Here is a 22,679-nt window from a genome sequence, read left to right as displayed (position 1 = left end):
AGAGACATCGAGACCCTTTGTCATAACAAGGTCGAGGGTATGGCCGAGAGAGTGTGTTGGCCCCTGTACATGCTGTGTTAGGGAGAATGTATCGATTAGTGCAATGAATTCCTTGGCATAATTGTTTTCAGGATTATCCACATGCAAGTTTAGATCCCCTGATATAATAAGACAGTCAAACTCTATGCAAACAACTGATAGCAGTTCACCTAGCTCTTCAAGAAAAACTTTAGCTGAATGTTTTGGAGGCCTGTAAATTGTCAGTAATAAAATCTGAGGAGAAGACTTAATGCATGCACACAGATATTCAAATGAAGTAAAGTCACCGAATGACGACTGATTGCACTGAAAAGAGGTCTTGAAAATTGTGGCTATCCCCCCACCTCTTTTATTTGCTCTGGTAGCACTCAAGAAACTGAAGTTTGGGGGAGCTGATTCGATGAGAGTAGCAGCACTGTTTGCTTGATCTAACCATGTCTCAGTTAAAAGTAAAAAATCAAGGTTGTGTGTGCAAATTAGATCATAAATTAAGAATGATTTGTTTGAAAGAGATCTGATATTTAGGAGTGCTAGTTTTGCTGTAAGTGTTATGTGAAATATGATCCATGGGGGAAATCTGAGGTTGATGTGGTACGGGTAGGAGATTGGACTGGTTTACCCTATAAGCTCGATGCATTTGTGTTCTATTTCTTGTCAATACAGGAATAGAGAATGTCATGGGCTTACTGGGTCCCGGCATGTTCTCAAAACTACTGTCAGTACCATTTATATCGCAGGGACCCTGAGAATATCATGCAATACAGTCATCAAGAACGCTTAGGCGTTATGTCACTGGACGTGTGGGATATTTCTCTGTAAATACCAATTTATGAAATTAGAATACTCAACTTCGACCAGTTTCATAATTTGAAGATGTAACAAAATCTGATTATTCAATTTACTTGTTCCGACAGCCTGGCTTCCTGCAGGGAATCATCTCCCAAATGGGAGACATCGCCACCACTATGACCCCTGTGGAAAGAATGTGCACAGTAGTCCTGGACGAGATGGCAATCAAAAAACAATTTGATTATGATCGAAGAAATGACGCCATTTATGGCGTATCAACATCAGGAGCTGCTGCCAAGCAGGCAATGGTCATCATGGCTAGGGGCATTTTGGGGAAGTGGAAGCAGGCAAGCCATACTTTAGAAAAAAATTTTTGTTGATATTGCTGTGTATATTCAAACACAATTACCTAAACCATGTCTTTTCAACAGACCATAGGATATTTCTTTTCCCCTAGCTCAATGGCAGCGGAGGAAATTGCGGTGATCATTAAAGATGCCATTGGCCACCTGCAACTCATAGGGCTGACAGTATGTAGTGCACAGACTTTTTTTTGTTGAAATAGCAGCATTACTGCATTGCGTGGACTTCCACTCCAAACTTGTATTGACAAAATGCATTAACCAATTTCAAAGGTGCAGGCAGTCATATGTGACCAAGGAAGCCCTAATGTGAAGGCGGTGCGCAACCTCGGGGCTAGCCTGGACCCTCTGGGAGGTGAGGAGTCCCACTGCATCCTGGTGGGGGTCCAGAGGGTTCCAGTGATCTTTGATGTACCGCACCTTGTCAAATCGATCAGGAACAACCTATACAAACATGACCTACAAGTACGCACAATAAACAAAGCAAATCAAAATTGCAATGAGTCATACTGAACATAAAAGGTATCACAATGATTCACATACCAGCTCGTATTTATCTATTTCTATCCTTAGACACAAGGAAAAAATGTTTGTTGGAATCACATAACCAAATTCTATGAGCTGGACAAGCTTCATCCAATTCGAATGGCCCCGAAGCTAACCGAGAGGCACATCCACCTGCCCGCATTTTCTAAGATGCGTGTGAGTTTGGCTACGCAGGTGTTTAGCCACACTGTCTCTGCTGGTAAAGTTTATCCATCTTTTCAAAAACTTTTCTTCAATAAACTGCAGATTGCAATGTGATACTGACCACCTATTCAATTGTCGTATCTGTCGTGACCCAGGCATTTCTGCGATGGTAACATTGCAGAGACTGCCAGCAGAGGCAAAACATACAGCTGACTTTGTAGCCAAAGTCAATCGCCTCTTCGATGTGCTAAATTCTCGGTAATTATGCAAAAAAATAGCACCTCGACTTCACAAATATACAACTTACTAACTACACCCGATTAACTACGACTTACCTTTTTACCCCTCTCCTCACTAACTACGACTATCCACCTACAACTATCCTACTTGCAGATCTGTCAAGGACTCAAACCCCTGGCGAAGACCCCTTGGCGCCGGAAACCAGGAAAAAGAGAACTTCCTGGGGGAGTGCATCAATTGGGTGGCAGGCTGGCAGTTTAGGTCAGTCAATAAGAAGACAAACAACCAAACTACACCAAATCAACATCTAGCAACATCTAGGCTGAGGCACACACTAACGCCCACCCCCCCCCCCCCCACCGTCCCAGCACGGAATGTGCCTCTCTATAAAGAGCGTCCTTCTTGTCCACAAGAGGTGCACAGATGCTGGAATGAAGTATCTGTGCACCTCAAAATTAAACCAGGACTGCATTGAGGTAGTGCAACATACAATTACTTTTCAAATAAAAAGTTAATAAAATAAAAAGCTGAAAACTAAGATTTGACCACCTGCTTCTTTTTGTTAGAACCTATTCTCCTTGAATCGGGGCAAAGGGGGCCATAAATACAATCCAAAATACAAAGTGTGAGGGAGTTCAGCGCAGCGCTCAGGGGATTGAGTGTTTCTAATATCATCCCTGCCCTTTCAACATCGGCTGCATCCAACTGTGAGGTGGATGACGGAACAACCCTCCTAGCCACAGTGTCAGAGGACGCAATCTCCTCCACCTCTTCCACCACCTTCAACCAGCTCCAGTGACCTCACTAGCACTCCCTACCTCACTGACAGAGATAGAGGACGAAGAACTGGTGCTGATGTCGAACATTGTGGAGGATAAGGTCATCTTTACAACACAAAACTGTCAGACACCAAACAGGACGAGGACCACAAAAGCGTCACGTTCAAAAGTTTATTTAAGGGTTGGGGGTTAAGGGGGTTTCAGGGGTTCCGGGGGGGGTACAGGAGTTCCAAGAGTCTGCGTGTGTGTGTTCCCCCAGTAGCCGAACAGCGATGGCAGGAGCTGGATGATCCGGGAAATCCTGGGGGAAAACACACACACAACAGCAATTGAAACGAAGCAGCAGTACAGTCAAGGACTAGGCGGTATTCGTAGAAGAGGGACGGAAGGCAGGTCAAGATTACCGGGGCTGGAGAACACAGAAGTAGTCGAGCGGGTCCGGGATCACAGGCAAAGAGTCAGAGGCGTTTTCAAAAACAGGCAGGTAACTGGTGCTGGTTGCAGACGATCTGACAAGTGTGGACTGAAAAGCAAGGCTTTATATAGAGGGCATGATGAGTGGTGAATGCAGTGCAGCTGGTAGGTAACGAGGGTGAGGCAGAGCAGAGCAGGAACAGGTGGAGGTCATCAGACTTCAATCAGCACGTGTTACCAGGCAGAGAGAGAGCTCATGACACAAAACACTGCATTGACACACTGCTAGTCATAGTCATAGCAGTGTGTCATCACATGGAACAGACATTCACATATGATCATCCTCATATTAATGCTCATATTCAATGTAACACTGTATTTTCTCATACTTGTAGACTGTTGGCGATTGCATCGAGGAGGAGGGCCTGTTCTATGTCGCTGGCTGGCTTGTCAGGGTCCTCCAGCAGGAGCAAATAATCCAGGCCTGTCCACACTGCAAGGTGCTGCTGTTGGGTGACCGACATCAGGACCACACCTACGCAGCAAGTGTGGACCACCCCTTCCTGGAGGCCAAAAAATACACAGCATCGGCAAACCTCATGAAGCCATCGGAACATTTTTTCGCTGCAATTCAGCTTTTGGAAGGGGAGTTTGTGAGGCAGATAGACACTTTCTGGCCTCACAACAACATCACGCAAAAGATGGAAAGGACTCTGGGCAGTCTGGGGGTGTTCAACAACCTGTATACCTCGCACCCTCAGCACGCCAGCCTATTGGAGACAATAGCAATAAAAAAATTCGTAATGTGCAGGCTCGGGGCGGAAATCCGTGAGAGGAACAGGAGGCTGAGCAAACAGCAAAGCACCATAGCAGCTCAGAGAAAGCGGTCCTCCTTCACAGCCTGAACGAAGCTGGAGGACCATATTGCTGTGGCTGTTCCTGTGGAGACAAATATAAATGATAATTTGAGTTGTTGTTTTTTTTTTACCACATGGAACGATTGTTACTTAATTTGTCTTTTACCATGTTTTTTACCATGTTTTACCTTGTTCTACATTGTTTAAAGAAAATCAAACTTCAATTAACACGTCCGTGTATTTTAACTGAGCTCAGTAGGTATAAGCTTTGTCTAGAGAAAAATCAATAACTGCAACATTCGTAAATTAATGATGTTAATATATAAAGTCCTTTTACTTTTCACTATTGCCACCATAAATTGGCTAGGCTACATAGCAGATAACCAGCAGATAGCCAGCCGACAGCCAGCCGATACATAGAAATCAATGTTGCTGCCATTACCATTGTTTATGGATTAAAAAAAACCCTTTATCAATAACACCAGTGGGAATTAAAAAAAACTCTCTGCAAGTAATATACATAATAAAACATTCGCGCATTTTCGCTTTTACATTAGCTAACTAGAACTCTTTGTAACTCGTGTATTAACCAAAAGAGCCTTACCTCAAATAGCAGCTGGTGTTATCGTTGCCAATCATGTTGCTGATGCCATGAGAAAGGAAGCCATGATGCGGAAGTGCCGAATAGACTAAGAAATTGCCGTAAAGCAGCACCAAGGGCAGTATGAAAATATGTGACGTCGTCACATTTTTTGAACGGATTTTTAGAACAGATAAGTGAACTTAAAAATTCAATTTTCAGCTGAGTGTATATCCTAGCCCCCCATTTTGAATGCAACGTTCAAATTACTTGACAAAAAATTACATCCTGAGAAAAGTGGATTCTGGGGGTGAAATCCCATAGACTCCCATGCATTCTGCACTCGCCTGCGAGCGCCCCCGCATGGACAGAGACGTGTACTGCAGCCAGTCCAGAAACCGGAAGTAACCAGAGAGTGCCAATTCTCTTCCTATTAGACATTCTCTGGTGAAGCTAGGCGGAGCTAAGCGGAACGAAATTCATCTGGCGAGAGTCAGGTTAGGTTTTCGCCTGATTTGGGCTCGCATTTTTCACGACATAGCTCCCCCTGCAGCTTTGGTAGCAAGTGACTGCTATGCTAAACCCCCACTAGCTAGCGAGCTAGCCATCAAGAAACCAAGCTAAACACATACAGGGCTCACAATAAAACGGTCGAGCACATTGTTCAAGAGACTATCAAACCACATTACAAAAACGAAGTTCACCCAAGGGTAGGCTACTTACAATTTCAACAGCAACAAAGCCAAGTGGAGTCCGTTTTGCAGTCTTCTTACTACAATCTGACTACATTTTCGAGACGCGATTGGATACATCCGATGAGTCACATCCGGAATATGTTCGGGATGTGACCAGAAAGTTGCATATTCTTTTTTTCCGCGGAGAAGCACTAGCACCAAACGACCCAAAAAGTGTTGTAGAACCATCAGAACGACTCTCAACCTGCATAATTAAGGTCATTTTTGCTAAAATTGTTGCATAGGGCTTCTTTAAATGTCTAGCAGCAGAGTTCTGTATGAGTTCCAATTTCTTTATGCTTTTTTGGAAGACAGTAAAAAGTGTATTGCAGTAGTCTAACCTGCTAGTAATAAAGGCATGGGTTAATTTCTTTGCATTTTGTTGTGTTAAAAAGGCCACTTTGGCAATGTTTATCAGGTGGAAATAAGCTGGGTAACTTTACTGATATAGGGCTTGAAGCTTAACTCTTAACTCTGTATAAGTATAGGCTTGTTACTTTTGATTTGACTTGGTGTGCCAGGTTCCCAACACTACTATAACGTCTCGCTATGATTTGGTCCAACCAAAAGTGTTTTATCGTCATTTAGCTTTTAAAAAATGTTGCTCATCCACTGATGAATGGAGGCTAAGCATTTTACTGTCTATGCTAAGCATGGGAGAAGGGAGTAAAGGCCATCTGGGTTTGTTGGCTCCATGCACAGAAATATATAATTGTCTGCATAGCTGTGGAAGTTTACATTATGCTGCCTTATGAAAAAAGCAAAGGACCATTAAAGGGGTACTTGGCAACTATTTCAACGTAATAAACCTGTTTAGAAATAATTTGGATGGTTAAATGACCTGTTCCGGTGAAAATGGTGACTTTCCCTGCTGCGCCTAGCGTCCCCAGGCGGAAAACCAACCTTGCAACATAATATATACTCTTTTGATCCCGTGAAGGAAATTTGGTCTCTGCATTTATCCCAATCCGTGAGTGAAACACACATTAATCCCGGCGCAGTGAGCTGCCTGCAACAACAGCGGCGCTCGGGGAGCAATGAGGGGTTAGGGGTAGGGGTTAGTTTTGCAACAATTTGCGTAAAAGTTTGCGTAAGATCACGTAAAGATTTAAGATATAAGACAGTAGGCCTAATGTTGTGCATGCAAATAAACAACATTGAACGTACATCTACATGTGTTATAAACTTAATAGGCCTTACTATCTTTAAAGACAATCCCAGTAAATAAAATAAAGTCCTGGCGACGTCCCCTAAAGGTCCCCTGGCGAACGTCACCTCCTCGACATTGTGTAGGGTTCCCTTTACGTCCCGCGGACCTCTGTTCGGGAGGTCTAAAAGACGTCCACGAGACTTTGAGAGGACGTCCTGTAATGGTCACCGCGACGTTATGCGCGCGACGTTTATATTTCCGCGATGGTAAAAAAAAAAAAAAAAAACGAAGCGGATTTAGTATGGTATCCTTAATTCTTCTGCAATGTAGAGCTAGATCGTTCTGCTTTACAAATGAAGTAGCCTAGTCACTTATGTTGCTAGACAACCCTAAACAAATGCTGTGTGGTCTGTTTTTAACATTTCTCTAGTTTTATTGCATTGTATTCAGCTCCAAAAGCCGGTTCAGTCCCAATTCGGCCGTGTGTGTGTTTCTGAAAATAAAACAGATAATAAGTACGTGACTACGTTAAATAAACCACTGCCTATTTAGAGCATGTTACATGCATCACGTAATGACAGTTATCTGGAGAAAAGTGCATTGTAGGCTAAGCTAGAAGCTAAGAAAAGCGAGTTTGCTAACGTTACACCAAGCATCACATCAGCTAACATTTTGATAAAATCCTTTCCCTAGTTTGTAACGTTATACATTAACGTTAAACTCAAAATGTATGTGCTACATAATTCAGCATGTCTGCATGCAGATATGCTGAATTATGTAGCACATACATTTTGAGTTTAACCCTTTTCCCAGTTTATGAAGTTGTGCATCTATGAGCAAAGTAGACATATTACATTACATTACATTACATTACATTTGGCTGACGCTTTTTTAGCCAAAGCGACTAACAACATGGTAAACAGTTTAAGTTTTAGAGCAATTCTCAACAATTTTAGGACAATTTAAAAACATTAGAGTACAGTAAGAGTAAGTGCATCAGTGAGTGCTGTTTTTAACAGTTACTTGTCAGTTTAAGACGGCTGGTGAGTGCTAGGATCAGTAAGACTTGTTGTAAGTGTTGCTATGAGAGGAGATGTTCTCTAAAGAGCTGGGTCTTCAGGAGTTTTTTGAAAATGGAGAAGGATGTCCCTGCCCTTGTAGGAACTGGCAGTGTGTTCCACCAACGAGGAACAACAGATGAGAAAAGTTTGGATTGGCAGTAGAACATATGGTTCTACTTTGCTCACAGACGCACAACTTGATAAACTGTATGATATGTTGGCTTAGACTACGGTAGGCTAATGCAGCTACTGCTAGAGACTAGATAGATAGATACTTTAGTCATCCCCAGACGTGTAACGTGAAGTCGTGCATGGATGTGATGTCTCCGTCCTGCAGGCGGTAGCCAGAACGCTCTCAACTCCGCTGCCATGTGTGAATAAACAAACGTCCCCACCATGTCCCCGGTATAACGTTATTGTCGGGTCCTTAGGAGGTATTTGAAATGACCAAATGCAAATGTCATCCGAGGGACCTGACGGTGACGTCCCCAGAAAGTCCTGCACCGGACGTCACGCAATAACCAAACGATAACTTGCTCCGGACGTCAATAGGTCACCGGAACGTCCGCTAGAGAACATGACGTTCGGGACCAATCGGGGACGTCGTGAATGTCGGCATGAGGTCCGGTGGACGTCCCGTGTTTGTCGGGATAGCATATAAACTGCAAAGATGCATTATTCTCTTGAAATAGAAGCAATCACTGATAACATCTAGCTGCACCTTTTGGAAAATATTACATCTGCTCAATTGCCATTTTCAAAAACAAATCTATAGTTTGGGGGTATCTGCATTGCATATAGTATTTGGGATGGCAGTTTTTTAATGGACATGGCGCCGTAATAAACATTATCTATAGACTATATTTCTTTTGACGGAGTTATGTAATAAATATATGCATGATTAGATTGTTCATGTTTTGTGTAATACGTAGGCTATTCCAGGTAGTCTACGTGTAATGAACAATCCATTGAATATGACAGAGGTGGAAGATATTAACACAGATGTGATAACAGTGTTTATGATAGGCTAACAACTGAAATTCAACTAAATTACAAAAAGTGAGCGTTTCAAATGACCACATTCTCGATATATGAAATTAACTGCTTAAAAACTGAACAATGGCCTAGTTAATTTCATAACGCCAGTGCTCGTATCTAGCTCGTCTCTATGTAGGCCAATAAATATGTTACATAAAGTAGCCTAACCTCTTACATAAATCTTTGCATAAACAAAGCGTTGCGGTGGGTTTCACTTAATGCATTAGGCTTCCATCCACTAGGCTAATAACAAAAAGTCCATGTAGTGCAAGGGAATTCAAAGTGAAATATAATTCATAGTGTGTAGGCAACTGAACTGTCATAGAATTCATTGACCACCGATTGCATGAGGACTGTGCTCATTCAGTTTCTTCGGTTAGACCCAACTCTGATTATACAACCATTTATGTAGTTATATAAGGTAGATGTTTAATTCACCAATGGCGTTATTCACTGCACGTCACGTGGCGCCTGCGTATCGGGACGGTGATGACGGTGTGAGCAGATTTCGTTAGCCAGCAATGTGTTGTTATGTGTGGTACTAGTGCCTTGCTAACGAATTCATTCGACTTTGAAATCAGGGATACAATATATACAAACAAAATTGAATCCGGGATCGTGACATGATGTAGACGAGCTACAGAACACGCCTCGGGACTGCAATGAGTGACTGAAATCAAGAGAAAGGCAACAAGAGTTTTCTTCTTAGGTTAGATAACCGTTAGCTGGCTGGCGCTAAGTTAGGGTTTACGTAAACACCGGCCATTTAGTCGGTAATGTTAATGGTATCGGGTCTTATATAAAAACCGACACATTGAGCGAAGTGGACGTCGAGTGGCCGTTTTTTCGAAAATTAAGGACATTCTTTCTGGAGGAAATGGGGAAGGCAGATAGTGACTGTATTTGAAACGATCGGGCTCACCGGGTGAAGTAGAGCAACGTTACATAGCTACGCGAATGTGTTGCGAAACAACACTCTAACGTTAGACCTTCAAGAATACCAGTTTGAAGCTAGGGTGCACCAGGATAGGTTAGATAAGTAAGTCAGCCGGCTCAGTAGATATATATTTTCATGATATTACATTTTGAAAGGAAATGTTGGGACTGGTAAAGGATAACGTTTCACAACTACAGAAACTAGGCTATCGTTACCTGAGGACTTCTTGGCGGAGCATCATAGTTACGGAAGCGATTATGGTCTATATTGGTTATGAAACATGTCTAGGGTATTAATCAGCATACAACAGTCACTTTAAGTGGGGCTTCTGTAGCCGTTGTCTGCTCCACTTAATTTTGGCAGTTTGGACAATCTGACTTTTGTAATGTTTAAGGGCAGGGCCTACTTTTGCGGTGGGTTCGTTTTATAATTTTACTGGGACATGGGAGGAGGCGCTCTTCGTGTTAGCAAGAAGCTTGTGTAACACTGCTAGATAGATAGCTGTGTAATTTAACCCACATTTTGCTGCCAATTACACAACGATGGACGCGGGAATACAAAACCACACGGAACATTTTGTTCATGACATATCGAACCCTAACGCACAGGGTTTATGTCCTGAAATGCTTGAGGTTGCAGAGGAAGCTTGTCGGGCTGGAGATTTCGACCTTGCTGTGGAGATCTACAGCTCTCAGCTGGCAGATCTACACCAGCCTGACCGGGGACTGTGTTTACGCAAAGCGGACGCGTTAGCTCGAGCTGGTCGGATAGGGGACGCTTTGGACTCATATCGTGTAGCAGCAAACATTCAGAGGCTTTTGCCTGATGAACTCGGACTTTTGGTTGAAAGTATTGCGCGGACTATTCGCGGAAAGGAGTTGAGCGACCCCAAAACTGAGACCATTGTCAACGGAAGACAAACGTCTCACGACTCAAAAACAAGTGGCAGGTCTAACAACGGGTGCACGGGCGCTGACAGAGATGGATCGGAGGAAGATGAATGTTTGGACTTATTTAGTTGTAAACTTTGCAAGTGTCTGTTATCCGAACCAACTACATTAGAATGTGGCCATACATTTTGCAAGCGGTGCCTGGAAGACACTGAAGCAAAGGAGTGCAGCAGTTGTCATTCCCAAATAAACAAAACACACGGCGAGAATCGTATTCATGGATTTAATGGAGTCAATGTTGTACTCAGCAGTCTTTTGGATAAATGGTTTGAATCGGAAAGCAAATCCAGACGACTTTGGTTGGAAGCAGACGGAATGTGGAAGAAACATGACCTGGCCAACGCATTGGAAAAGTTCAATAAAGCTGTGGAAATAGGTAAGAAACTGGCAAGTAATTTGCATCTCATCCGAGTAGCTGGTTTTGCAACGAGACTGATTGACCTACATTTGGCTGTAGTGGTCATATAACGACTACAGGGGTCGCCACTTCAAGTAGGCTGAGCTAGTTAACAACAAGCTATGTAACATCATGTAATGCAGATGCCCACACTTCCCCTCTTAACCTGAAGACTTTTGCAGTTGCATAACCTTTATGGACTGCACAGTTGTAAACGAAATGCAATGACCAACTTTACATAGAGAAAGCAATGACACTTTCATGGAGCAATACGGTTTTATAATACTTATATCAGAGTGAAGGGGGTGTTATGAAAGTTAGATTGTTGTGTTTGCGCATGCGTGTACTCCCAAGCAATTTGCCGGTGTGCTCTTGTTCTGATAGTAGCATTTAGGCTTGTAAAACATGAAATGTGTCATCTCTACAATACAGCAAAATATTGAGAGCTAGAACAGACGTGTGTGTTGGTACAGAGCTTTCACACGCTCGAATGTTACCAAACAAACACTCGCGGCCTGCTGGCGTCCGCCACACGTCACCCCAGAGAGACCATCTGCTACTTGAACGTCATCGTGGCTGTATGGGATTGGGGTGAAATGCGTGGGCGCCCTGGCCTCCCAGTGCAGTATCATAGTCAAAGTGGGTTCATTTTGGGGGTCTCTAACTTCATAAGAGGGCATGTGTCTCACCCTATTACGCTCCTGCAGAACTAGGCCAGGTCGCAGACACTCCTCTGAGCTTTTCAGTGCCCTGTTGGAATGCTGTTATGAGCGCAGTAACCTCAATAGAGACATGGTTATGTCAGACGGAAATGCTCATACTGCGGGTGACCTGACAGTAGAAATCAGTCTTAAAGGGATTTATTCGAACTTTTTTTTTTTACGCATAGCACACAGAACACATCAGTGTTAAAACATTGCCGGTGTAGTATTGTCTGAAACATTTGGGTGCTTTGTCTAAGCCATTCTTCTGTAAGTAAGTTAGCAGGGAAGTCACATTTGCTGACAGATTGATTAATCTAGCCTGGGATCCGGCATGCCTGTGCATCTGCTCTGGCCTGACCTGGTTTTGCAGGCGGGGTCGCTGGATGCTGACCCGTTTATGTAAGGTAGGGCACTCAGTAGTGCGGGGCGGGGGACAGCAGATCTCTATACTGGGTCGTTACATGACGAGAGAGAACAATAGACACGAGTTGTAGTGGTGAGAGACCAACGGGCCTGCTGCTGCTGCTGCTGCTGTGTCATGGTCAGACTCTGGGGACTGAGCACAGTATCAGCGTCCAATGGCAATAACTGTGTTGCTCTGTTCTCTCACTGTGTGTGATAGAGCGTGGGTGGTGCTGTGTGAATGTCCCCTGTGTGCTATAAAAATGGGCCCAGTGGAAATGGTTGTGTGTGTGTGTGTGTGTCCATCACACAGTGAACAGAGACGTGCTTCTAAACTAAGAATGTGAGCCTAGTCTAAAGCCTGCTCAACACTGGCTATCAGTAAATACAGTTTTTTTGAGAAGTAAAGTTTGGACTTTGTTTTATCATCAGTTATCTTGTCTCACTAGCCACTGGAAGGGTCAGTCATTGCTCATATCCAGCTTTTTCCGTGATTCCAGTTTTGGCTCTCAACAAACCCAATGCGAACGTATTTGTATCCTCCACATTGACATGTCAAATTGGCAATGACGTGTGTCCAGAATGAAGAGAATCTACTCTGTGACCGTGCTTTCCCCCGTTGGACTGATAACCCAGGTCAGTGATAAGTGGCAATTTGAGGGTTTTCGTTCAGTCCTACACTGTGGTCCGTCATACCACTGAAGTGATGAAAAATGCTGGCTCATATTGTGTTACCTTTCAGTCTGTAACAGTAGTAGGCACAGGTGTGCCAGAACGTTCCGTGAGGGATGGTCAGGCCTGTGGTGGGATGCGGAGAACGGGGGGGGGGGGGGGGCTGTTCCACTTCTTTGACCTGGATTTTATGCAAGCAGATTGTCTGCTTATGTGTCTGGCGCCAGATATATAGGGCTGACTTTGGAGCTCTTTATGAGTTTATATTTTATACTTTGGAATAATCCAGAGTATCAGTGAGCTCTGATATTAGCGAATTCCATCACAATTAAAGTTTTTTGAGGTTCCTGAGAGAAGGTCACAGTAGTGCATTTATATAACGTGTTACATCAACACATACTTATATAAGCAAAATTTTTTCTATCTGAGTAACACTGAGGGTATGCAGTCTCTCTTTTGGAATGAGTCATAATTTGGGTGTGTATGCCATGGCTGGGCTACAAGTTTAAACTCTGCTTCATAAATTGTCCCCATTTCTTTAGTGGTTTTCAGCACTTTTGACAGAGCCTCTCTTTGCTTCTCCACAGCGCCCTCTATCTGCAGGCTGCTGGGACGGCGCGCTGAATTGCACATGGAAATGAGGAATTTCAGCCAAGCCATCCAGGACGCGGACAGCGTGTGCCGACTGAAACCTCAGTGCCCCAAAGTGAGTATGACCGCCACACACCCTGGAGTGACATATCTGTCTGACTAGCACAAATCTCTGGTCCAGCACCAGACATTCTGGCCCCCTGACCCCCTAACCTACATGCCATGGCCCACTCTGACCTCATTACAGGATACTATACCCCCTTAAAGAGAGTTCCATTATCAGCATCATAGTTGGCCCCACAAGACTTCCTTTTTAACATTCCATATGTTATCTTAATGCAGAGGAAGTAGATTGGGAACCAAATAGAATGTTCAAGCTTTGTTTTTATTGTTGAAAGGGTCTATTCTTATTACATGCTCTCTCGCCATAAATCCCCAGGCCCACTATACAAAGGCGAAGGCTCTGAGTGCAGCTGGAAGGGCAGAGGAGGCACTGCAGCAGTATTTCTACTGCGTGGCCCTTAAGCCAGGCTGGAGCGTGGTCAAGCTCGAAGCACAGAAGGTACTGCACACACACACACACACACACACACACACACACACACACACACACACACACACACACACACACACACACACACACACACACACACAGTGTGACTTACCAGCACTTCCCCCCAGAGTCCTGTCCAATGTAGTAATAAGCATCCAGGTCATTCCTAATGATTGGCCTGAATGGGACTGGAATAAGTTCCTGGGAGACACTGGAAGGTTGTGACTCTTGGTCAGTGCATTTGAAAGACAGGATTCCAATGACCAAGTTAATAGATTGAGTCTTGAAACAGGATTCCTATTACCAAGTTAATGATTGAGTCTTGAGACAGGATTCCAATGACCAAGTTAATAGATTGAGTCTTGAAACAGGATTCCTATTACCAAGTTAATGATTGAGTCTTGAGACAGGATTCCTATTACCGGGTTAATAGATTGAGTCTTGAGACAGGATTCCTATTACCGGGTTAATAGATTGAGTCTTGAGACAGGATTCCTATTACCAAGTTAATGATTGAGTCTTGAGACAGGGTCTGTCAGATAGAAATACTGATAGAAAACTTGATGCCTATGATGTCTGTCTGATGTCTATGCCACATTTCTAACGTGTGTGTGTCTGTTTGTGTTTTAACACAGGTCCTGGGTGAGCTCTTCTCGTCAGTGTTTGAGGAGGATGGTCTCTCTGCCCCGTTGCCCTCAAGGCAGAGTGGACCGTCGTCTCGTCTGAAGCCCTCTTCCCTGGTCAACTCGCTGCCCCCCTCCTTCGGCGCACCGGGATGCTCCAAGGTGAGACCACCCCCACACACTGTCAGTCACTCACACTTACACACACTCACACACCTAGGGATGGGCATCGTTAAGAAATTATCGTTATCGATGCAATTGTCGAGTCGGCTTATCGATACGATTCCTTATCGATTCCTGTACCATTTGCTGAACACTTATAGGATGGCTTTGAGAGTTGTTGGCTTTGAATTTAGACACACCCACCCAAATTTCCACCCACTTCTTTCCTCTCACTCTGTCCTCATGCACCTCCCTTCTCTGACATCATGCACCTCCATTCTCTGACATCATGCACCTCCAGATGTTCTCTCGCATCTACCCGCTCTTCTAAATCAGCAGCCATCACTGCCCAGTGGACCACATTAGCATATGGACGCATGCGACGTATTTTCTTAATCAGTAAACTATCTGTAGCCAAGTCTCACACCACCCCTCTCGCCTCCTCTGTTGCCGTGCCTACAGGACGCCAGTGGCAGCATGTCCAAGAGCAGCGGGGGCAGTGAGAGCACCAGCTCTGGCAGCTCCTCTCTGGCCATCCCCAAACCCGACGGCCTGTTTGAGAACCCCAAGAGCCTGACGGCGGTGCTGTCCGCCCTGCCCGTGCCCTCCACACTCAAGAGGAAGGGGTCCGGGGAGCTCAGCCCAGCGCCCCCTTGCAAACTCCATCGGCCCGCAGGTACCTTTTCACTCTCACCTCTCTCTCTCTTTTTTTGAGACATTTTGCTTGTTTTCTTTCCGAGAAGGAGGAGAAGAAGAAGAAGAGGTCACATTTCATCACAGACACAAGTCCTAACTTCACTTCAACTTTAAACGGCTCATCCGTTTACCTGCGGATGTCCAGTGAAGTTAGGACTTATGTCTGTGATGAAATGTGACCTCTTTTTCTCCTTCTTTGCTTTATTGGCGGATTACAACTCTTTGGTGCATACCGCCACCTACTGTACAGGAGTGTGCAAAGGCACTTAACAGACTATCATGGCTAAAGTTTAAAATAAATGTGACCTCTGTTTTACTTAAGCAAGTCATTCCACCATTAATCTCTGTTCCTTTCATCTATGCATTTTACATCATCTGTTCTGCTGGCCTCAATTGTAAAGCACTTTGGGTCGTCTCCTGTGAGTGCCTGTGTTTGTTGCGAATGGTTGGGTTGTTTTTGGAGTGGCCTAACTGATGGCTCGTGTGTCTTTGTTTCCAGATTGTCCCAGTTCGTCAGCAGCCCTGCGCGTGTTTCCAGGTGTGAGGCAGGTGCCTATGGACCTCCTAGACAGTGGAGATTTGGAGTGCTCTCTGTGTATGAGGTAAACTAACACCCCTCCTGTTCTCACACCAGAGCAGAGCTGCTGAAACAGGCTTTCCATGTGTCTCTGACCTAACTCCTCCTCTCCATCTCTCTCTCTCTCTCTCTCTCTCTCTCTCTCTCTCTCTCTCTTCTCTCTCTCTCTCTCTCTCTCTCTCTCTCTCTCTCTCTCTCTCTCCATTCCTTCTCTCCAGGCTGTTCTATGAACCGGTCACCACCCCCTGTGGACACACCTTCTGCCTCAAGTGTCTGGAGCGCTGCATGGATCACAATCCCAACTGCCCGCTCTGCAAAGAGAATCTGTCTGAGGTGAGAATACACATACTTATATACACACACACACACACTCATTCATTCACACTCCCTGAAAGAGACAGAGACACACACACACACATGCATGCAGAACACACGCACACCCTCACACACAGTCTGATTCAGTTATTGAACTCTCTCATACGTACTCACTTACCCACTGCAGTTGACATATGCCAGCCGTACCATAGCTGTATTGTTAACAGTGGTGTATGTCCTGTGTGCACTTGCAGTACCTGGCCAGTAGGGGGTACAGTAAGACCTTCCTAATGGAGGAGGTGCTGCAGCGCTACCTGGCAGAGGAGCTGGCCGAGAGGAAAAAAGTCCATGAAGAGGAGATGAAGGAGCTCTCCAAGTGAGTCTCACATGGATGTCTACACACACACACACACACACACACACACACACACATTTTTAAAATCTTGAATATAGTGTGTGTTTATTGTGCATGATTAATTGTTGTTCTGATTGTTATTCTGCTTCAATCCTTTCAGCTTGAACCAGGAAGTGCCCATCTTCATCTGCACCATGGCATTTCCCACAATCCCCTGCCCCCTGCACGTGTTCGAGCCGCGCTACCGCCTCATGATCCGACGCTCCATGGAGACTGGCACCAAGCAGTTCGGCATGTGCATTGCAGATGATGTGAAAGGGTAAGGACACACACACACACACACACACACCCATACACTCCTATAGAGAAGGTAATATGACACACCTGCACAGAAGGCTGACCATGGTTTGATGCTTCGGCTGCAGGTTTGCAGACTACGGCTGCATGCTGGAGGTGAAGGACGTGAAGTTCTTCCCCGACGGGCGCTCGGTGGTGGACACGGTGGGCGCGGCCCGCTTCAAAGTGCTCAGCCACGGACAGAGGGATGGCTACCACACCGCCAAGATCGACTACCTGGAGGACAGGAAGGTACCTACGCCTACAGCTCTTGGGTTGCATAGTGGGGAGTTTGGGAGATGAAGACGTGTGTGTGTGTGTTTGTGTGTGTGTGTGTGTGTGTGTGTGTGAGCGAGCCCCATCTCAGTCTTCCCTCTGATGGGTATGTTTGTGTGTCTCAGGTGGAGGGTGAGGAGCTGGCGGAGCTGGTGAAGCTGCACGACTCCGTGTACGATCAGGCCACGGCCTGGTTCACGTCCCTCAGAGACAACATGAAGAGTCAGATCCTCAGCCACTTCGGACACCTGCCCGTCAAAGACCCTGATCCACAGGTACACTTTTATTACACATTTATAACCATTGAAACAATTAGCTCATTTATTCTTGTAGTCAGTAATGTGATGGTTTGATGAGGGTTAAAATAAAGAAATGAAAAGCAACATATAGATCTGCACAAATCCATCTGTACAAGTTCATATTGTTGCAACATAGCAATAGAGTATTTATTCAGGGATCTTAAGGTTTGTAGTGAGTACCAGAGCATGTTAACTCCCATTTCCCAGGGCTGGAGACTGACCTGCATTCACCGTTCTCTCTCCTCTGTCTCCAGGGCAACCCCAATGGGCCGGCATGGTGCTGGTGGCTGCTGGCTGTGCTTCCGCTGGAGAACCGGGCCCAGCTCACCATCCTGGCCATGACCTCGCTCAAGGACCGCCTCATCGCTATCCGCAGGGTCCTCATCTTTGTCACACGCAAACGCCCGCGGTAACCTCTGCCCCTCACCCCACTCCACCAACCCCCACCCCACCCCCCTACCCTCCCCCCCTCTCCTCTCTCGGGCCCTGTCCAGGAGGAGCAGAGAGGATGACCCACGCACTGGCAGGTCTTGAGAATGGAACACTCCGGAACACTCTGACCTCTTCCACAGGTCTGCCACTCCACTTGCTGCTTGTTTTAGACCAAATGAGGGCTCCACAGAACGGATCAGATCAGCCCTGCTCCACGCTCAGAGCAGAGCTTCACAAATGACCCCCTGTCAAACTAGCGCTGATTGTCTGAAGCGTCTCCTTAGGATTCCTGAACTTTGGCATCATCACATCCAGCACGTGGGCAAGTTAGGTTCTCGCAGCGCCTGCTTTCCCTGTAGGAGAATGAAGTTATGGCACCGTAGCAGCTGAAGTGAGCGAAAGAGCCGCACAATATAAACGCTTCCCTGTCGTCTGTATCTGAGTGCGGTTCCATCAGTCTAAGCTTAGTAATCTGGCTGTACGCTCATCTTCCTCTTCCTCTTCCTGTCATACGCACACACACTGGTTCGCCCTGTACTGAAGCTCCTGTACCTCACAAAGGGGCGGCTTTTTTACTCTCTGATGGAACAGTTGACCTCTGTGGACGGCTGGTCACCGTGTTCAATGGCAAAGTGGGAGCTCTCAACCTCAAAAGCTCCTGCTCTGCTGTAGTAGTAAACCAGAAGGATCTGTAGCCCTGCCCCAGATATGTTCCCCTGTAACTTAACTTGTACCCGAGCCTGATCATGTGGACACACAAGACCTCCATTTTAGAGTAGCCATTGTTGGACTTGATGAAGCTTCTCCCACGTCATGGCAGCATCTATACAAGTGCACAACGCCCTGGTAGTTCATAGCCAATCGAAACGCTTCCTTTTTCTCCTGAATGACTTCATTCCGTTTCTCTGCAGCTTTAATTGACAGTCTTAAAACATGAAGTGAACTTGTGTTGAAACCACTCATCGCACAACCGACTGGTTCTCGTTTTGGGATGAGAGGAGCCGTAATTTTTACCTGGTTGGATGGAGACCGCTCCTCTGCACAGTGTACATACCAGAGGAACACTCTGAATGTAATTGGACTTAGTTCTCTGTGGCTCATTGCTTCACACGCATATCTATGCTCTCTGCTAAATGCACATGAGATAGATAAGCTAGAGGGGGCCACCCAACACCCCTGAACACTCCTGTTCTTTACACCTCATTTGGAAAACCAACACTTGTCCTTCACACTACAGTAGTCCCTAGAAACTGAGTGGGTTTATACTCGACGCCACTGAGAGAGAAAAAAAAATCAGAGGCCTTAAAGTTATCATGACCTACCTTTTTAACTCGAATAAGTAGCAAACATTCAAGTATGGGGTGACCTAATGTACCTATGTTGTCTCCACCCTTAAGTAAGATTAGTGTAAGTTGAGTGGTTTTGTTAGTGCAGTCTCTCGGTGTATGGACCCTGCGTGCGTCAGAGCTTTGTCAATGCGTGGAAGTCACTTTCTTTTGTGTGTGTGTGTGATTGATATAAATCCATGTGTGCTGTAGTTTACGTATATGTCTGTTTTGGTTTGCCAGTTGTTTGTGATTGGATTGATGTACAATTGGAGGCCTTTGCTCTTTTGTTTGTTAAATATTTTTCTACAGTGTACTTATTCTGTTTGTGATTGTGCATGATTTAATCTTCGTGTTCCATCAACCCTCGTGTGTTTAGGGATGGTACACAAGTGTTCATCAACCCTCGTGTGTTTAGGGATGGTACACAAATGCTGCATTTTTTTCATCCAAGTTTGTACATTTAAGATATGATGAAAATAAAGTTATTTTGTATTTGAGATGAAAGCGTTTCACTGGTATGTTTTCTTTGTGCCGTTCTTTTTTAATTGCTGTGGATGGATATTTGTTTCTTTCTTATTTTGGGTATACAAATTAGTATTTTCTAGTATAACCTGTCCAGGGTCTCTTTTTTTTATAGGATGTGGTTAGCTCAGCAGTTGATCATTTATTAAAGTCATCACTATTAGTATATTTCAACTGTCTGGGGATTTTGTACTTTTAAAATGGAACATCTGTGCACCAGCCCCTGAGAAAGACCATTTAGGGCCTACATTTTAGGCCACTGCTCAGCCCTGCAGTACCATCTTGTCTCCACTTGGAAGCAGTAATGAGTTGATTCATCACAGATCTGCATTCTCAACAGCCTCAGCAGTATGCATTAAACGGGTATGTTTTGGAATACAATTTCATTTTTCAGGTTTCAGGATTAAATTCTCATATCCCACCAACACTCAAACACAGTCAAAATCTCTGGTACATTAGCCTTGATATTGTTTCAACGTGTAAAAAAGTCTTTCGAAATTATGTTTAGATAAATGTGATGAATAGTTTGAAGCCTTGGTATCCCCCCCGCCGACCTGGTGAGTCCGCGTCTGGACTGGGAGACTTCAAGCTGGACGGTCTGCCGTGATGCTTTCAATGAGTGCAATGCTTTACTGTATGTAATTGAGATCTCTAATCTTCTCTCCAGTGTAAAGTAATGTGCTGTCAGTCCTTGACATTGAGTTGGGACCTTCACGTGTATGTTTCCAGTGCAAACACCTGAACAGATGGTAAATACTGAGGCGTTTCAGTGGGTGACGCTAACATGCAGGCAGGGAAGCTGGTGTGAAGACCATGGAGGTGATGAACTTGCCAGGAGGCTGTCTCATAACCCTTAAAGGTGTCACACCGGTGTGAAGGGAATGTTGGATAATGAACGTTCTAAAGAATATCTGGAATTCAACATAGAATTTTAGAACCTTGAACACCACACCTTTAAGGGTTAATAATCTACATGTGCCTCGAAGCATTACAACACATAATTCATCACAGTTCGTATCCTTGAGTGGTTAAGGTTTAAAAAAAAAAAAAAAAGAACCCTCATCCTTCTGTGCAGTTACGTGTACACGGCTGGTGTGAACTCCCTGGTTCCGGATAACCTTGTTACAGTGTTTCCACAACATTTTAGGTCTGTGTGTGTGTGTGTGTGTGTGTGTTTCATTTCAGGAGGGCAGTGGCCCATAATCAAAACATGAACAGCAAATGTTTGCTGTTAAATCCCTCCTCTACTGGTATTTGCCACTGAAGAGTGCAGCATTCCAAATAATAATATATCATTTCAATTACACAATTAGAGTACTGCTTAACAACACACACCATAGCATCAAATGTTATGCAGTGAGTATGACATATGAGATAGTTCACAGTACAGTGAACATCACCTTCAGAAGACACATGGGAATCTCCCTTTAGTCATCAGGAATGACAAAATGATGGCCATAAAACATGATGCATTGGCCAATGTCAAAGGTGAGTCTGCTTCAGTTACCAGCTACAAACACAGTTGTGGCCATGATGACATCATCAGGCTGAGACAGTGGCTGTGTACGGTTCCTGGCAATGTTATTTTTGTGAGAATCTGTGTAGGCTACGGTTCCTGTCTATGTTAATGGCCTTTTTGTAGTGTCTGTGAGAATCTGTGTACGGTTCCTGCCAATGTTAATGGCCTTTTTGTAGTGTCTGTTCAGGTATGCAATAAAGAATTCTGCAGAAGTAATTTGCAGACATGGCAAAACACATACAATTTAAGAATATCCAAACAAAGTATTCATAATACAAAATTTCCATAACACACTGATGCATTTTTGCAGTGTTTGTCACTAGTTTCACAGTGTGTGTTATAGTCTCGTTCTCCAGTGACAGTGGTGTGTGAGACAAGACCGAACCCCAGGCCTCATGAATACATCTGATGGATGAAGTGATTGCAGTACTGCGGCAGACACGCCCTGCATGATAAGCCAGCCAACTTGTCCATTATTTTAAGGACAGATTCAGTGTCCTGGCCACTTCTGAGGAGACTGATATCTTACGAAGAGCAGGCTGGAAATGTTTCAGGTGATCAGCCAGTTTCCAAGGCCCAGTTTCAGAGATAGAATACTGGTCAGTTACAACATGTGTGACTTGCTCAGTAAGATTAGATTTGTTTTAATGGAACCATTATTTGACATACATTTGAGGCAATCTGTGTCTTTTATGGAAATGATAAGAGTCAGCACATGTATGATTGTAATAAATACCAGATAATATCATTACGAACATTGTCATGTAGACCAAATCTCCACAGACCTGTACAGAATATTGGAAGCTATTCATTGTTTCCAATACTTTCTCCTGTCTATGCCACTGTGGAGAGATATACAGAGAGAAACAGGGAACTGTATCAGTGAAACTCAAACATGAGCTCATCTGTGGACTTGGCCCTGTCACTGACCCTTTCCCCTGTCCTAACTCTGGCCCTCACCTCATGCTGTCACTGGCCCCTACCCCTGTCCTAACTCTGGCCCTCACCTCATGCTGTCACTGACCCTTTCCCCTGTCCTAACTCTGGCCCTCACTTCATGCTGTCACTGGCCCCTACCCCTGTCCTGACTCTGGCCCTCACCTCATGCTGTCACTGGCCCCTACCCCTGCCCTTACTCTGGCCCCGCTGGTTGGGAGCATGACGGCTGTGATGACGGTATGTGAGTTGATCCTCTAGTCCTGCGGTACATCTCCATGCTGGAGTCACAGAGGGGTTGTGAAACCGCTGTATTTCAGCAAACCCACACATGCAACTCTCCCTGCGGTAGATCAGCTGCACT

At 44.9% G+C, this 22,679-nt stretch overlaps 1 protein-coding gene across 1 annotated transcript; it reads left to right on the top strand.

The window, feature by feature from the left end:
* The first annotated feature begins 9,202 nt into the window (after window positions 1–9,202).
* lonrf2 (LON peptidase N-terminal domain and ring finger 2) lies at window positions 9,203–19,842 on the top strand. The gene is made up of 12 exons (XM_042079728.1): window positions 9,203–10,996; window positions 13,383–13,501; window positions 13,826–13,948; window positions 14,575–14,724; window positions 15,187–15,400; window positions 15,920–16,022; window positions 16,216–16,330; window positions 16,567–16,688; window positions 16,828–16,986; window positions 17,093–17,255; window positions 17,405–17,554; window positions 17,833–19,842. Exons 1-12 carry the CDS (start codon window positions 10,213–10,215, stop codon window positions 17,989–17,991), a joined length of 2,361 nt encoding a protein of 786 aa, XP_041935662.1. The 5' UTR covers window positions 9,203–10,212; the 3' UTR covers window positions 17,992–19,842.
* The last annotated feature ends 2,837 nt before the right edge of the window (window positions 19,843–22,679 follow it).

The sequence above is a fragment of the Alosa sapidissima genome, chromosome 23 (genome assembly GCF_018492685.1).
Source record: "Alosa sapidissima isolate fAloSap1 chromosome 23, fAloSap1.pri, whole genome shotgun sequence".
Lineage (NCBI taxonomy): Eukaryota > Metazoa > Chordata > Actinopteri > Clupeiformes > Clupeidae > Alosa > Alosa sapidissima.
The sequence above is the reverse complement of the archived record's forward strand: the minus strand, read 5'-3'. Positions and strand labels throughout refer to the sequence as shown.

What these genes read in the sequence shown, in the direction of transcription:
- lonrf2 (XM_042079728.1), top strand. Translation starts at nt 10,213, where the DNA reads ATGGACGCGGGAATACAAAACCACACGGAACATTTTGTTCATGACATA. An exon ending in ATTGCAGATGATGTGAAAGG is followed by an intron (nt 16,987 to 17,092) that starts GTAAGGACACAC and finishes CTTCGGCTGCAG; the next exon opens with GTTTGCAGACTACGGCTGCA. An exon ending in ACTACCTGGAGGACAGGAAG is followed by an intron (nt 17,256 to 17,404) that starts GTACCTACGCCT and finishes TGTGTGTCTCAG; the next exon opens with GTGGAGGGTGAGGAGCTGGC.